We start from the raw sequence: 16,981 nt of genomic DNA on the forward strand, positions 1-16,981 counted from the left end.
TGAGACCACCATAGCCCTGCCCCCCACTTCTGACTGACTTTCCCTTTCTGGTTCTTGATTTCTGGTATAATTTTCTTTGCTGGTTCAGAAGGTCTTTGTGGACATACGCTGTAGCTCTCCTCTACGCCTCTTTCCAGCTCTGGCAATAGTGGTAAATAAGAGTGAAAACAACAAGGGAGCAACAGGTGGATGTGAGGGAAGCAGGACAACTAGGACCCCCGTAATGCACATAAGTGAGGAATCGCTACTAGAAAGCTTTATTGTAGGTCAAGGACTTGTCATCATCACTCCAAACAAGATACAAGTTTTTGCTTCTCTGGTCACTGCCACTAAGGCAGGACCCAGGTGTTCAGGGCTATTTGTGAGTACAAGTATCTTGGCCCCAACCAGAGAGAAAGAGTATGATTTCTGTTCCTAGAATTCCCCTCAAAAGCAGGCTAGCTGCATGATGCTAGGTCCTGTGACCAAGGAGGAGAAATTACAGTGAGGTAGCAGTTTGTGAATCCAAGGATTTAGGCTCCTGGTTCAATCACAGAGGAAGCAGAGGCAACAACAAAAGGAAGGAGCCAGGACCCAGGCCGTAAGGTGTCCAACAAAGCCAGGAGAGCTTTCAGGTCATCCTTGCAGTCCAGACTAACAGGTGGCAGCAAAAGCCCCCAGAGAGCTAGGGTGCTCTGGCTCCTGAATAGAGAGGCATGACAACTGAAGTCTGGGATTTACACGAGTCAGGAGAGGAAGGTCCCCACACTGGAAACGCTGTAGCCGGGGAGGTTCTAAGATGGGAAGAGAAAAAAAAACACATGCCCAGGTATGTGGTTTTAGTCCTCACCATCATTCTCCCCTGCTCCAGAAAGCACCATCCTCCCCCTTCTCATTGTTACGTGCCATCAAATTAATTTTGACTCATCACAATCTCCTATAGGGGTTCTGAACCTCATCCTTTTCCAGCACAGTGGGTGGTAGTCTCCAACCTCCAACCCTGTTGTTTGCAGTCCAGTGCTTATAGTACTAAGCCACCCTAGGAGCTAGCTATCTGCCCATCTCCCACCAACTCCACCCTTACCTAAGGGGAGGATCTTGGTAGGTTTCCTCTCAAGCTCGAAAGAAAGCATAATCGGGCGAAGGACAAAGAGGCTGGTACAAAGTGTCCAGAGGAAGAGGGTCAAGGGTTCATCTGTCTTGGCTGAGGACTAGGAAGGGAAACTCATCAGGATTAATCAGAACCTAGGTTCTTAAACTCCCTACTAAACCACCAGGAGTCTGAGCCCCCACCTCTCAATGGCATCTCACCTCAAGTTGGGCCCCAGGCCCTGTGAAGTGCATGACCACTCTTCCTGGAGCTCGGACACACTCTAGAAGGGCGGTCCACTCACTAGGACACAGCCCCAGTGCTGCTGCCACATGATGATCCCTACAGGTCACCACAGCTTCAGCAGTGCCATCTTCCACCAGGATCCTGGGGAGAGAGTTGCAGAGAACAACAGTTACTGAGCACCAGTCTTCTGGATGTAAGATTCTTCCCTACTCTGTTTCGAGTCTTTAGCTCACGTTTACCCTCATTCATTCATTCAAAAAATATTACACAACTCCCATAAGCCAGGAAGTCTGCTAGTACAGGGATAACATGATACAGTCAACATTTTTACAGAGCCCAGGAAAACATGGCAGGTCACATACAATCAATCGAAAAGTAAATGGTATAAAACGAGCCTGCCTTGTGCTCTCACCTGATTCTGGCCTGGCTTACAGATGTCTGCGTGGGGCAAGCAGGGCCCTGATGAGAACATTTTCCCTGGGATGAAAAAGTGGTTGGAAAAATCCTCAGTTCCATCTACTTCCTCTGGCATCTTGCACCCAGCTTAGCCTGTTCCCCCTCACAAACCTGCGGGCACAGGCTGGTACAATGAGCACACACCCAGAGGAGCTGAAGGCTGAAGACAGAAACGATATGACAAGAGGCAGTGGCCTGGAAGGGGGCCTGATGACCCTGCAGAAGTTCCGCCAGGTAGATATGAGGCAAGGGGGTGCTAAAGAGAAAAACAGGGGTCAAGAAACAGCCAAAGGGTTTCTGAAAGCAGGGTGGGTCTGGAGGGAGTTAGCAGGAACAACAGTGCTCTCCCGGAACACTACTCTTTGGTCTCTATCTTTGATTCCTGATCTCTTATAGTCATCAATTGATTCTCAGGCTAGCACAACCAAGATATTAGCTGAAATATATTTCCATTTTAGAAAGAAAGACTGGCAATTCCTAAAGGAAGCACTAAATCTTTATGACAGGTATTGGACATTTTTAACTTGGGAGAGAGGAAATCCTTCTGCTGGGACTGGAAAAGACTGTAAATACGCCAAAAAAAAAGAAACTCCAGAGACAGGATCATGTGGATGAGAGTCAGTGAAGTGAGAAATCAGGACCCAGAACACTGACCTGATGGTCGTCTCCGGAGGAAAGCTCAGGACCTGTACGTAAGTGGATGACCGGAAACAACAGTACACGTTGTGGGATCTGCACATGGAGGAGTAAGAGTGATGGGGAGGAGAGAAGTTAAATTGGGGTAGAAGCTGGGACTTTAGAGATCACTTCAGACTTCAGAGACCATTCCCCCTGAGGACTTGTCCTGGCTCTACCAAATCTGAGAGAAGAATAGAGAAGGGCTGGTCTAGAGCATCTCATGGGGATGGAGGAGATAAAAGCCAAACTACCAGCAGTATCACGGAGAAGTTTCACTGCAGAAGGAACATTCCGAGTAGGAGTGAGCAGGAAGAGATAGTGAGGACACGTAATGTCACCGAATTGTACACATAAAAATGGCTGAAGTGCTGTGTTGCATATATTTCACCACAACAAAAATTAAGAAAACTACCTTCATTCATTTCACAATAAAAAGTAAACAAAAATTTTCTTTTAATTAAAAAAAAGAACATTTAGAGGGAGAGGAGGCAGTCGGTCAATCTAACTCTTCACCTGGAAACCCTTTTTTCTAGCTGTTTAAAGTAGACTCGAGCTCCTGGAAGGAGTCCTAGTGGGAGAGGCAGGTGTGGGTCCTGGATGTATATGCTCAAGTGAGGCGGAAATTCAGAGCCAGTGCTCTTGAGAGCTACAGTGAGTTTCACACACTCTCTCACAGGACCGGTGCTTCCTGCAAAAGGTAAGGGGAGAGTCAGTCTATCTGTCAGGACCACAAGGTCCCATCATCGTATTTCACAGCTTTCCCCCAAAGGAGGTGTCTTTACCCGGCGTTGTTCCAAGAGAGGTTGCAAGTGGTTCACACAGAGTCCGTGACAAAATCTCCGCTGAGAAAGACACCAAGGAATCGGTGATGCTGAAGAGTCAGATACATGGACAATGGAAAGTCAGGTCAAACAATGGCAAAAAGAGCTAAAGGGCAGACATTTCCACTAAAACACCATATATGAGATCCTGAACAAATTCTGCCAAATGGCACAGTAAAAGTAACAGGGCTAATCATCAAGATGACACAGATGACTCAAAACCTATATAGCTTTAGAACGCTTAACAAAAAATTACAGTTGAATTTCTACTCCAATTCATACCTATAATCACAATCAGTCCATCATTATTCCCCGGGCTCACACCCCCTGTAAGCTACCCAAGAAGCTTACATGAGTAAAGTATAGTTTCACGATGATACCCACCAGACCCTTCTTGTACTAAAATAAAAGAAGGCCCTTCTTTAGATTTTCAAATTTTTTCCTTGTATTTTCTTCTGTTTTCTAGTTTTAATTTTTCCTTTTATTTGCTAAGGCCTTTCCTTAACTGTGGAAGGAGGAGGCCTGGTGGGGCAGTAGTTAAGCACTTGACTGCTAACCAAAAGGCTGATGGATCAAACCCACCCAGAGGCTCTGCAAGAGAAAGATGCAGCAGTCTACTTCCTCAAAGATTGTGGTTGTTGTTAAGTGCCGTCAAGCTGATTCTGACCCACAGCAATCACAGCCTTGGAAACCCTATCAGCTAGTTCTACTCTGCTTTATAGAGGCTATGAGTTAGAATCAACTTGACAGCAAAGGGTTCGTTTTGGGTTGGATCCCTTAGTTGAGGGATGCTTGCTCATGATCACTCCAAAACAAGCATGTGGGAAAAATCAGATGTGAAACATGATTTCCATCATATACTGACATAATTCTTCTATGAGAGAAAGCATGCTGAAGAAACATATGCGGTAGCAGGAAGCAAACTGTTTACCAAACCCAAGCACACTGGGGGCAATTAGCTAAGCTGGAGGGGCCTGACATTTACTTGCCACTGAGGAAGTCAGTTATTGAGGATTTGCAAAGTGCTTTATCTGCATCCAACACATCCACGTTGTCCTGGGAACGCTCAAGCTCTAGCGTCCACTCATCTTGGACAGTGAGGCAGGAGGCACAGCCAGCCAGCTCCAAAGGTTGCTGAGATACGCAGGACGAACCGCCCTCCTTGAACAACGTTGGTGTCTGCCAGGAAGTAGGGAGGTGGTTGACAGTTTCTGAGTGTGTTCTGGTCCAAAGGGAAGTTCATAAAAAACAACAGCCCAAGTTTGCCTGCTTTCTGGAGTCTGGTAAAGGAAGTGATCTAGACACACACTGGTCTTCTATTTTCTCAGAATTCTGTCTTCTAGGAATCCTAGAGTGACAGTCACTAGCTTATCCTCCCCAAAAATCAAGCCTAAAGAGGAAAAGTGAGATGAAGTAGGACACTCACTGGGGGGCCTGGAGCCACAAGTCGGTACACTTGCCCTGGGTGCAAGAACTCAAACCAGCGGACTGAAGAGCCGAGGAAGATGAGGAGAACCTGTGATGAGGAAGAGCAGGGAGCGGGCAGGCCCCAGTTAGGAGCTGGAGCACAAGAGGGCGGGTCTAGGGTCCTGCAGTCCCAGTTTACCTTCTGATCCTTGTTCTCATCTCCCTGGGGCTCCAGCGTACTCCATCCAGTCCCTTCTTTCCTCTGGGTGCACCCAAGCCAGTTCCCTGACACATGGAAACTGAGGGTGGGCTTGGGCTCCTCCAGATTAGCTCCTGGGGAAGCACAGAAGTTCCGCTTCATTAGGGCCTCCTTGTGGGATAGCAAGAATAACCGGCTCTGTCCTGTGTGGAGTCTGTCTGGGTGGGTGGAATCTGTTTGTGGAAGTCTTGAGGAGGTGGATGAGTGAAGGAAGGGTTTAGGCACAGGCAGGATGCGGGCATCAGCCAAACAGAACTGGACGTAGACTCTGTCAGGAGAGAAGAGGAAGCACATGCTTATTCCGTAGTACTCCATCCTTTGCAGCACTTCTCCTTCCCCTCAGGTATTCAGAAGTACCGACTCTCCCCTAAAGACAGCACCTGGCCTGCTGCTTCTTGATGAAGCCGGGCATGCTCAGCTCCCTCCAGGATGGGAAGTTGCTTCTGACATCCCTCTCTATAACCAGCTGGAACTTCTCTACCTGCACCAGGCAGCCTAGAAGAAGAAATGTTCTTTCTGGTAAGAGAGCTTAGGCTATGCAGTGGAGCAGATCACCCTGCAGGCCAGTGCTGCTCCCCTAACATAACCTGCAGGTCCAGAGCTGACACCACCTTTGAGGGATGGAGGAAGGGAGCATTTCATCAGCATGTCACTGCAGCCTCTTTAGCCTTTAAAGCTAAAGCCTTGATTCTACTTTCTCACAGATCCCTAAAGTGCCCATTACTAAGGAACTTTCCTCTCCAGGGTTTCCCTGTCTAAAAACCCTAGTAAACCCAAATAAACCCATGATTCTTCCCAACTAAGGCTATGGGACGCAGGAATTAGAATCCTGGCTTACAATGTTAGGATCTCTGGTGGGAGTAGTCAACGCTGGGAATTGCAGTTCTGGCTAGGGATCTCCTCACTCCTTCTGTCTACCTGCCAATACAGGTCTACCAAACTTTTCCCAAATGGTGTTGATTCACATTTGTCACTTCAATGGCCCTAAGAAATCCCAGGAGAGGAGATGCTTCCTCCAAGGTTCCCAGGTTCTAAAAATCTCTACCCTGCCACCATCTTCTCTCCACCTCTGAACTCCAAACCTATGAGCCGAGGGTCAGTGATGGGTTGTGAGTGCTTGGCCAGGAGCAGGCAGGGCAGGGAACCACTTTGGTCCCGAAGCTGCAGACAACCTTTACGAGATGAAGCCACAAGAACCCCGAGCAAAACCTGCAGTGCAAACAAGGTCAAGTCTTACACAAACACTGAGCATTTCCTAAGTGCCAAGCACTGTGTTCAATGTTAGAGCTATACAGAACTGATATATTCAACAGGGAAAAACAGAGATGAAAAAATGTGCAAATATCTTTTAAATGCAGACCATTTCACAAATTTAGTCGTGGGAGAGAAAGTGATACAAATTAAGTTTAGAAGTAGGACATGATAAGGAATGTGGGCTTCATCTTATCTGCACTGAGGGAACCAAGGAAAGGATTGAATAAGCAAGACAGACAGTTATGCAGCCCGAGTTACATCTCCCCCAACTCTCTCTAGTGGTTGCAAGGAGAATGAACTAGGGGGGCCAAGAATAAAAGGGGCAGTAGAGTTAGAAAGCTAGAGCAATTAAAATGACAAAACATGACAGGAATAGGAAGAAGTAATGGATTGTGTAGCTAGCTGCCTCCAAGAACAAGTGCCTCCTTTGCTATGAGACCAGAAGAATCAGAGGGTGCCTAGCTACCATGATTGAGTATTTTGTTTGTTTGTTTGTTTGTACGACTGAGTATTTTGATAAAAGATTCTATAGAATCCTGATCAAAAGCGGGGAGATGCAGAACACAACTTCAAATTCTCATGAAATCTAGAAGTTCTGGAGCCATGGAGATTGGATGAAGCCCCAAAACTATTGCCCAGAGATAATCTTCAAACCTTAAACCAGAAGTATGTCCTGAAGTTTTCTTAAAATCAAACAAATTTAGCTTAAATAGTAAAGAATATCTGCTTTGGAGTTTATGCTCTTTTAAAGTCTACACTGTTGTTTTGTCAAGTGCTGTCTAGTCAGTTCTGGCTCATAGCAACCCTGTATGGGGTTTCTGAGGAGCATCTAGTGGGTTTGAACTGCCAATCTTGTAGTTCGCAGATCAGTGCTTACCCTATAGCGCCACAGATGGCATCAAATTGACAATAGTAACTAGAAAGACTAGCTTAGAGTCTTTGGGGGTAGTGAGTTTATGTTAACTGGGGAGGAACAACTCAAAAAAGGAGGATTAAAATGGTTGCACAGCTCAAAGAATATCATCAATGTCACTGAAGTGTACATGCAGAAATTTGAACTGGTATATTGTTTTTGCTGTGCATAGTCTCAACAACAAATAATAATACAAATTATTAAAAACAACAACAACAGTGACCTGAATTATAGTAGTGACAGGGGGGATGGAAAACAGATGGTGCCCTGATGGTGCCCCACTTACCTGAGTTGGGTGGAAGGCAGAGGGCAGCAGGCAGAGGCAGGACCAGGCCAGGCGGTGATTTAGCTGGCAACTGGGTAGATGAGAAGCTTCTGGGAGGGGCAGAAGGGCCTTAGGGTCAAAGGAGGCCCAGGCCCTGGACTGCCCTTCCTCTTTGAGGTTAGCCAGAGTGGGGAAAGAACAGGAAGTGTGTAGTCGAACGTACTGATAGGGAGAAAACAGAAATCAGGTGTTACAAACAGCCCTTGCAATGCGTTAGGCCATGTATCTTTCCTGCGTAGCCTCATACTTGCTGGAGGGGACAATGATGCGGCTCTTCAAGAATTTCCTTGTGTGCATTCCGAATGGGGCTGCCTGGCACAGCTAGAACATCCAGGGTAGGAGCCAGAAGTTGTAGTCCCAGGCTGGGGTTCCCTGGAGAATGCTGCTTCAGGAACTGGTGATGTCTCAGCACATGGGGACAAAGCCTTGGCCAGGGAAAGAAACTGTCATTTCCCTCACAGGCCCAAGCTCCCTGCTACTGTCCTCATCTCTTCAAGGATCTGTTTCCCTTACAGAGCCCGTTTCCCACTCCCACCGCTCCCCACCCCAGATCCTCATCCTACTCACTTGCAGGCCAGCTCCTCCAGGGCCTTGGTAGCCCACAGGTAGAGAGGAAGTCCTAACTGATGTTCCCACACCAGTTGCTCATACAGAGAGGCCCCATGAGCTGGGTGGGATGACTGAATCTTGGGCTTCTGCCGAGAGAAGCGACGAAACTGGACGGCACCACCAAGGCAGCTAGCAAGCACTGGCCTTTTGGTTCCTCCACCCACAGACTGCAGAAGGTGAGCATCATGGAGCTAGAAAGTGAAAAAGGCAGAGGTGAAGCCGCCAACTAAATGTTTCCAGACAAACTTCACTGCAGGTTTCTGCTATTTAGGGTTCAGAAGAAGGAACATGATTTCTATATACAAGGGGGCATCAAAAAGTTAATGGAAAAAATGAAATGGAAAGATAATGGAATGTCTCCATGAACCTTTCTGAAGCCCCCTCACAAGGACTAGTATTTCTTTTCAGCCTCCATGCCTAACCTTCTATTAAAACCGACTTCCTCATCATAAACTTTCCCACTGTGTCTTTCCATCAGCCTGGTGGCTCCTGTTGGCAGGGGTGGCCAAGGTTCCTCACCAGGTCACTTGGTGTCGTCCTGGCACTATACCTATGTGTCAGCTCCAGCCATCTCGTTCTGCACTCTGAAAGCCTTCTATAAAGAAAATACCTGACCTCACCCTTCCTCACAGCAGACCAGATTTTACTCCTTTCAGATTTGGAAGTCCTCTCTGAACTCTCACCCAAACCATTCTTAACAAAAGCACTCTCTCAACTCATTACTTACTATTCTTATGTTTTTTATATAGAGGTTCCCACTGTGCTTCAAAAAAGATCAGCCTATAAAGATAAGAGAAGCTGATGAGTGGGCCTCTTCTTGTCCTCAAATACCTCCAGATGGACTCCTGGTCGCACCACATGTCGGAATCTATGGAATTGCTGGTAGGCGAGACAGAGTCCCAGCTGCCCGTCCAGCTCATAGAGGCCAGCAGGTTCATTCAGTATGCTAGTGACCATTCCCTGCAGATAGAGCATAAAGGTTCAGTTGAGCATTATTTCCTTCCTCTTTGGAGACCCACATTTCCTGCTCCTTCAATTCCAGGATCACTCCCTTATGCTCACAGAATATGACAGAAGTCTGGAGTTCCGGACAAGATCTTTCTTCCCCTTCATGTCCAGAGAGTTGCTGGGCATAGGAAGTGGCTTGGGGTCAACCTCCAAGGGGGGTCCTTCCAGCTCCAGTTCCAACTCCTGCACACATTCTGGTTTCAGTGGCAACAGTTGGGAGGAGGGACTGGTCGTCCAAACATGGTAATGGTGATCATGGATCTTGGATACTCGCAGTTCTGTCAACACATAGGCTTGACCAGGCCGAAGGACACGATGCCATACCAGTTGGGCAGGTACCTAGCTTACACAGAGGCAGAGAGCAGGTCCATGAGCCATTTCCCATGGAAGTCACCCCTCTGGCAGAGTCTCTTTCCATTATGACTTGGCCTCAAAGATTCTGCTCATCATAGTCTGTCATCTACCTCCTCATCTTCCGATTGCCAATTAAATTTCAAGCCACAGAACTTTCAGGACTATTTCCTAATCTTTCTCCCAAAATGGAAACCATCCGTAGAACTTCCTTCAAATACATATTTCATGGAGAAAATTCTACCCTTTCAGAATTTCCTCTTTCTCTATCCCATAACATACAAACTACCTTCATTTATTTCACCAATATGTACTAAGTACATAGGTACCCTGGATGGCACGGACAGATAAGAGAAATGCATTAATCTTCTCCCTCTTGTCTAATACTAATATAAGTCAAATATATTGCTTCTAGGTTTCCAGTTAATGCCATGGAGTTGATTCCAATTCAGTGACAGAGTGGAACTGCTCCCCAAGGTTTCTGAAGCTGCAGATCTTCACTGAAGCAGACTACATCTTTCTGCTTCAATAAGAAAATGGTGGGTTCGAATCAATGACCATTAAGTGAATAGCTCAGTGCTTACCCCACTGTGCCACCATCTCCTTAGGGTGCCTTCAAAAAAGATCCAATCAAAACAGTGGCTTCCTGGCTGAATACTAGAACCTGAACGCCTATCCCCTGAATCCTGCCTTTACTACCAATTTTACCCATCACTCCTGAGGCCAGTCTACTAATACTGTTTCACTACAACTCTGTTCTTCAAATCCATTTTTAAAGGCAGAACCCTATTTGAGGAATCCAGACCTATGCCACCCAAGTGCCAAACACTGATGCCAACCCTTTCCAGCAGAGCCCATTGCTGTTTGGAAATCTCTTATCCTCCACTACCTGGCATAGCAGTTACTCTGAAGCATTACTCCCTTTTTCAGAGCCCAGCCCCTCATTTTCAGCAGATGACCTCTGCATCTCTATTATAAAGACATTCACAGGGGTCACTAGAGCAACACACCTCAAATGCCCTGCCTCCTCACCAGTCCATAAATACACCAGCTCTCTCAGAGTGCCTCATGCGTGTGTATGAATCTCCCTTAGCACTTACAACCCTGCATGGTAATTGCTGAATAACAACTAACACCTAACGTATCTGGTTGAGAACTTCCAAAGGACATAGGCCAATCAAGGTGCCTATTCTAGCTGACCTACAGTAGTTACAAACTATACCACTCATGTTAGAACTTAGATACTGTCTTCATAAAACAGCACAACGGAGTAGCTACACTAAGATTATCAACTATCCAGAGGGTCTAGCATACTTTAGGCACTCTGCAGAAGCTTAGTGCATTTCAGAGAGTTCTCCCTTGACATCTAATACATGAATGAGCCAACCCTGCCCTTCAAAGAACTTTCTCATAGTCTCTAGGAAACTTAAGACATTCTAATGTCAAAGAAAAATATATAATCTCTTTTACTCAGGGAGAAAAAACAAGATCAGAAATTTGGGTCGCCTTTAAGACTTTTAGTTTTAACATATAAAAAAAATTATTTCAACACTTTTAGTTTTTTTACATTCTAATTCACTGTTACTCAAGTTTATGGCACATACACATACACACACAGGTAAGAATTATTGTGATGCTAATAAATTCCAGTTTCCTTCTTGGAGACATATATATATATACATGCTAAACTTTTCATCCTTTAATTGTTCTGAATATTTTTGAAACATTACTTGGATAATTATGTAAGTCATAAAACTATGGTTAGTGTAAAACTCAAGCATTTAAAAATTGTATCAACATAAGTTTACCAAGTTTTAAAAAAGTACATGTACTTGATGAATATACTTGGTCATCCTCTTAACTTAGCAATACTGGCAGTTTTTCAAAATTTTATACACAACACAAAAGCTTTCTACTCATGTGAACTGCACGGCAGGCAAAGTCTATTCTCTGTCACTTGTACACAAACATTACCTTGAACCTGCCCTCAACAGCACTGCTGCAGAAAACAAGTCTTTCCCCAATTGCCCTCCTTCCCTGTGTAGTTCTCCCAGTTACGCTGTTGTTGTATTATGTTATCTTTATAATTAAGAGTTCTACCACCCCTTTCATATCGCCATGCCTCAGAATCCACCCTAGTCCTCACCTGTACAACAACGGGCACATGGCTGACAGCTGGGGATGAACTGCCAAAAGAGAGCACAAAATACGTTTTCCTGTGACTGTTCACCAGAGCACTCAATCGAACCAGCTTCCCAGCCAGGTTTGGCTGCACAACTCTGTGTTTGCTTCTAGAGAGGGAATAAAGGAGAGAGGGAATAAGATGCCGTTTTTAATTTTCTTCTTTTCCCTACAAATGTCTTCCCTTCTATGCAAAGAATAATCTGATGGTGATACAAAACTTCCATAGCCTGAAACTTTTTTTCTAAAAACCTCCTTCTATCCCCTGGACCTAAGATAAGGCATATTTCCCTTGAAGAACCTTGTGCTTAATATTCCAAAAAGCCCTAAAGTTTCCTTGATTTGGAACATTCCATCTATATTACTGTTGATGCTCTTCTTTCCCTCCTTCCACTGACCCACCAGCATCTTCCAAGTTTCAGTGTTCCTTCCTCCCCTAGAGAGGGAAGACTTACTTGTGTCTGAGCAGGCGAGAAGCAATCTCTGGGTAGAGGACAGGGATCGGTGTGGCAGGACCAGGACTGACAGTCAAGGGGAAAACTGGTACAGGGGCACCCCAGAGCTCCAAATGCCCTTCCCCTGAGGAATGCCACTTGGTAGGAGGGAGGTAACTCCAACTGGGGAAAAGGAAGAGATGACCCAGCCAAGAAAGGTCCAGATCTATGAGCTAGAAAAGACGAAGGTCATGAGTTAACAAGGACACTAGCAACCAATCTACCATGTCCCCCACCTTTATTCTCTGATACTTCATTGCCTTGCTCACTAGAAATCATTCTCTTTGTAACTGAGGCATCTGATTCCTCTTCCTACTTACCTCACAGCCCACAATACCAGTGTTATCTTTCACAGAGAGGCTTCCATTCCTGCACTCTTGTTCCAAGTCCCCTGATAGATCTGTTAATGTCCCTAAAAGTAACAGTCGCTCCCGGGGCAGGGGGTCCCCATCTGGTCCAGCCTCTTGGGCCCAAATCTGGTATGCACTACTGCTCCAGGCCAGATGGCTGCAGCATGGGAGACGCTGGTGGGTCCTGAGGTCCTGTACTGAGACAAAACTGTAGAGAGAAGGGAGTAGAGGTCCTGTAAAGATAGGTCTAAATTAGGAGGTGGTTACCCCCAATCCCAACAACCCCTCCTAAGGAAAAGTCAGTGGGGAACATGGACCAGGAGATAAATTTGACTGGATGAAGGGGGAAAGCTGAAGGTAAGGGTCTCAGAAAATGAGGATAGGGTCTGGGTCCAAAGCCTAGGTGGTGGTGATGATATGTGTTATGGAGTCAGTTCTGACTCATAGCGAACTTATACAAGGTTTCTGAGGCTGTGAATCTTTACAGGAGTAGAAAGCCTCATCTTTCTCCCATGGAACAGCTGGTAGTTTCGAACTGCTGACTTTAAGGCTAGCAGCCCAACTTCTAACTACTATGCTACAAGAGCGCCTTAAAGTCTAGGTAGTATCTAGGTAGTACCTAGGAAAAGCAGGAAGAGTATGTTGAATAGTATCTTGAATAAGATGGTGCCAGGAAGAGGATGGCAAAAAATGAAATATGAAAACAAGATGAGCCTGAAAATACATGTGTGTGTGGAAAACCCTTTACAGATGCCATAACCAACTACCATGAAAGCATCTCAGCTCTTTTTGTTACGTGCCATCAATTTGGTTCTGAGTCATAGTGATCCTGTAAAGGGTGTCCAAGGGACAGCTGGGGATTTAAACTGCCCACCTTGTCATTAGCAATACTGTGCTTATTCTACAGCACCACACCTGGATACCTCTTAACTCTTAAGTCCATTGAAAAACTCCAAAGTGGTCACTTTAGCTTCTGACTAATGGCTCCGCTCCAACGGCCCCAGCCAGGCTAAGTTTCCAGTTTGGCCTCTCACAATTGTACTAGAGATGGCTTGGAAAGTTAAGGTTGAGGTGGGCGTTGGTATGAAGAGGACTTCTAAATCTCAAAAGATGTTGAGATCAGCAACTCTATTTTTTTTTTTTTCTTTTTCTTTTTTTTAATGTTTTATTTTGAATTATGTGATAGTTTACATGGGAGAACATTAGTTTTACATTCATCCTATTGTATGTTTCATTAGATCAGCAACTCTTAAAGGAAGTGATGTACCACTGCTATATCAATGAATTGCAAAGTGTGTCATAGATGTCATACAGGTAATAGTTAAATCACCAAAGTTTTGACAGATACACACTTTGGTAATACTTTATTTCTCACTCACCTTTATTCCTTGATACTTCACTGCTTTCTCCCTAGAAACCATTCTCTTTAAGAACTGAGGCATCTGATTGCGTCTTCCTACTCACCTCACAAATACCTAGTGTGGACTGAGTTGTGTGTCTCAAAAATATGTGTTAGAATCCTAGCCCTTATACCTGCAGAAAAGGAGGCTTGGTAATGCAGTGGGTTAGGTACTGGGGCTACTCACTGAAAGGTAGGCAGTTCGAACCCACCAGTCACTCCATAAGAGAAAGATGAAGCAGTCAGTTTCCCTAAAGATTTACAGTCTCAGAAACTATGGCTCAGTTCTACTCTGTCCTATAGGGTTGCTAGGAGTAGGAATGGACTCGATGGTAGTGGGTTTGGTTTTTGGTGGATGTGATCCCTTTGGGGATAGGGTTTTCTCTGTTACCATAAGGAACCCACACTGGTGGAGGGTGTGTATAAACCTCATTACTTCAGAGTAATATACGCAGCAGCACAGACACAAAGACAAGTAAGCACAAACAAGAAAGATAGATGCCAGGCGGAGATCACCAAGAATCAAGAGAAACTGACACTAGGAGACAGTGAAAAAGACTAGGATCTTCCACCAGAGTTCACAGAGAGAGTCTTCCCTTTGAGGTGGTGCCCTGAATTTGAACTCTGACTTCCTAAACTGTGAGAAAATGCATTTGTTGCCTAAAGCAAACTAGTAGTGGCATTCTGTTACAGAAGCACCAGGAAACTAAGACATGGTACTACGACTTTTTTTTTTTAGTGGAAAAGAAACAGGATAGGATTACAAAACAGCCCCATTAATTCTACTTTTTGTACCCATGGGTGTCATCCACATGTGAATATTGAAGATTGGCCATGGAATCCCAGTGTAGTGCAGTAGGATAAGCACTGGACAGCAAGGTCGGCTTGAACGAGAAGTTTGGCAGTTCAAATTCACCAGCTGCTCCTCAGAAACCCTATACAGGGTCAACTGTACTTAACAACAACAATAACAGCCACTTCCCTTTGCATCTGCTCTCATTCTTTGACAAATGGTTTTGGAAACAAAAGGCATAAAAAGAAATTAGCATGTATTGAGCCCTAGCTATTCATACTGTACTATACTGGGTCCATTCAGGGCTTGTAGTGCAATTAATCATCACAAAAAATCCTGTAACCACCACCAGTGCTCAGAGAGGGTGAAGTTTATAGCAGCATACAAAGCAAAGCTAGGTCTGTCTCACTCAGAAGTCCATGTTTGTTGTCTTTGTTTCTTACTCCTCTAAAGGCCCAGGAAAAAAGAACCATCTCTTTATCCTAGATACTGTCAGAACAGAAAACAGTAAGAATAGGGGTTACTTTTTCCAGATTCTTCAGAGTCTGGGTACAGAAACTAAGATAGAAACTCACTCATTAGCATTTATATCACTGCTCTCTAACTTCCAAGGCCTCGCACACAGCAGGCACTCAATGAGGGGCCAATAAAAATATATCAAGATATTAAAATTTTCAAAGATTGAGTAGTTAAGTATATGGATATATACAGCGTCACTAAGCACATTGTCTAGTTCAACTGACTCTTCTCACAAGCAAGACTTTCTAAATGAAGAAAGGAAGGATGTTGATTTTCTTTCTAGAGAACTAGCAATTTAAGTATCACTCATTTATAACTAAGTCCATGGACAGAGAATTAGGAAAATTACATTTGGATAACATGGAATACAATTAAGGTATCTTCTCAGCAAAGATCCCTTGCCTTTACTGACTGAGACAGGCTGCCATGCTAAATGAAGTGTTTCTCAAACTACCATGGGCAGATAAGGACTATATGGTCCTGGTATGGAACTGTGTGCAAGGTAGGCGGTTCAAGCTCATCAGCAGCTCCTCAGAAACCTTATACAGGTCACTGTGGATCAGAACTGACTAACTACTTTGTGCTCAATGACATTTGGAAAATGACATATTAATAAAAACTAAACGGATTCTAGGTTTCCAATGCTTAAATAAACTGAGATGCATATTCACGTAATGAAATAGTATAGAGTAGTTAAACAAAAAAACAACAACCAAGAGCTATAGGATCAATGTGAATAAATCTCAGAAATCTAATGTTAAAGCACAAAAAGGAAATTGCAAAAGGTATAGTAAAGTACAGCACCATAAAGGAATGCAAAGGAGCTCCCGTAGCGTAGTGGTTACGAGTCAGGCCGCTAACCTCACAGTCAGCACTGCTCTTCAGGAGAAAGATGAGGCTTTCTCTTCCTTTGAAGATTTACAGCCTGGTGTGGCACTGTCTGAACTGCATGGTCAGTAGTTCAAGGTCACCAGCTGCTGCTCGGAAACCCTATACAGGGTTGCTATGAACCAACTCCACAGCACACCACTACCACAAAGGGGTGCTACTGGTGTCGTGTGTTAACGTATAATTAAAAGATCAGTAGTTTAAACTCACCAGCATAGAGAAAGATGAGGCTGACTGCTCTTGGAACCTTCTGGAGCCGTGCTATTCTGTCCCATAGGGTCACTGATCCCATGAGGTCACTGAGAGTAAGAATTGACTCCATGACAGTGGATTTAAAGGTATGTAAAACTCTAGCCTATACTGCTTAGGGACAGATGCATGTGATGAAAAGAACAAGATATTTATGGGAATAATATACCCCACATTCAAGATAGTGGGTACTTCTATGAGAGATAAGCTGGTTTCTCTTTGCAGGACTTTTCATATGTTAATGGGCCTTGTGACTGTCCTAGAGAAGGCTATAGTATCTAATGTCTCTCAAACTCATATGGCCATGGAATCCTTTTCTGTGGTACTTTTAAACACTGCCTAGAAGAGTTGAAAGGAGCTCTGGCAGCGTAGTAGTTACAAACTGGGCTGCTAACCTCACAGCTCAAAACTACCAGCTGTACTGTGGGAGAAAGATGAGGCTTTCTGCTCCCGTAAAGATTTACAGCCTCAGGAAACCTGTACAGGCTCACCATGAGTTGGAACCGACTCCACAGCACACCACCACAACTAGAAGAATTGAGGAAATGGCAGTGGAGTTTAAGACTCAGGTCCTCTTAAACACAACTACCTATATTTAGTGAAGTCATGTAAACTCTCTGGATCTTAGTTTGCCAATACACAAGAAGATAATATTAACTGTCTCTCCCCTTAGAGAGCTTTTGTCCACATTTTCTTTCTGCCTTCCCCTCTT

The 16,981-nt window shown here is 44.7% G+C and overlaps 1 protein-coding gene across 1 annotated transcript in view; it reads right to left on the reverse strand.

The window, feature by feature from the left end:
• Positions 1-633: 633 nt before the first annotated feature.
• CTC1 (CTS telomere maintenance complex component 1) overlaps positions 634-16,981 on the reverse strand; it is a 26,313-nt gene continuing 9,965 nt past the window's right edge. The window contains exons 3-23 of the mRNA XM_006863502.1: positions 12,392-12,629; positions 12,033-12,244; positions 11,543-11,687; positions 9,100-9,384; positions 8,869-8,997; positions 7,996-8,228; positions 7,676-7,853; positions 7,390-7,590; positions 6,019-6,145; positions 5,317-5,431; positions 4,877-5,204; positions 4,697-4,786; positions 4,256-4,449; positions 3,232-3,320; positions 2,963-3,137; positions 2,426-2,503; positions 1,883-2,027; positions 1,728-1,792; positions 1,291-1,456; positions 1,064-1,190; positions 634-773 (exon numbers count right to left, since the gene is read on the reverse strand). Coding sequence (XP_006863564.1) covers positions 634-773; positions 1,064-1,190; positions 1,291-1,456; positions 1,728-1,792; positions 1,883-2,027; positions 2,426-2,503; positions 2,963-3,137; positions 3,232-3,320; positions 4,256-4,449; positions 4,697-4,786; positions 4,877-5,204; positions 5,317-5,431; positions 6,019-6,145; positions 7,390-7,590; positions 7,676-7,853; positions 7,996-8,228; positions 8,869-8,997; positions 9,100-9,384; positions 11,543-11,687; positions 12,033-12,244; positions 12,392-12,629 — 3,460 coding nt within the window. The remainder of the gene's footprint in view (positions 774-1,063; positions 1,191-1,290; positions 1,457-1,727; positions 1,793-1,882; positions 2,028-2,425; positions 2,504-2,962; positions 3,138-3,231; positions 3,321-4,255; positions 4,450-4,696; positions 4,787-4,876; positions 5,205-5,316; positions 5,432-6,018; positions 6,146-7,389; positions 7,591-7,675; positions 7,854-7,995; positions 8,229-8,868; positions 8,998-9,099; positions 9,385-11,542; positions 11,688-12,032; positions 12,245-12,391; positions 12,630-16,981) is intronic.

The sequence above is a fragment of the Chrysochloris asiatica genome, unplaced genomic scaffold (genome assembly GCF_000296735.1).
Source record: "Chrysochloris asiatica unplaced genomic scaffold, ChrAsi1.0 scaffold00054, whole genome shotgun sequence".
Classification (NCBI taxonomy): domain Eukaryota; kingdom Metazoa; phylum Chordata; class Mammalia; order Afrosoricida; family Chrysochloridae; genus Chrysochloris; species Chrysochloris asiatica.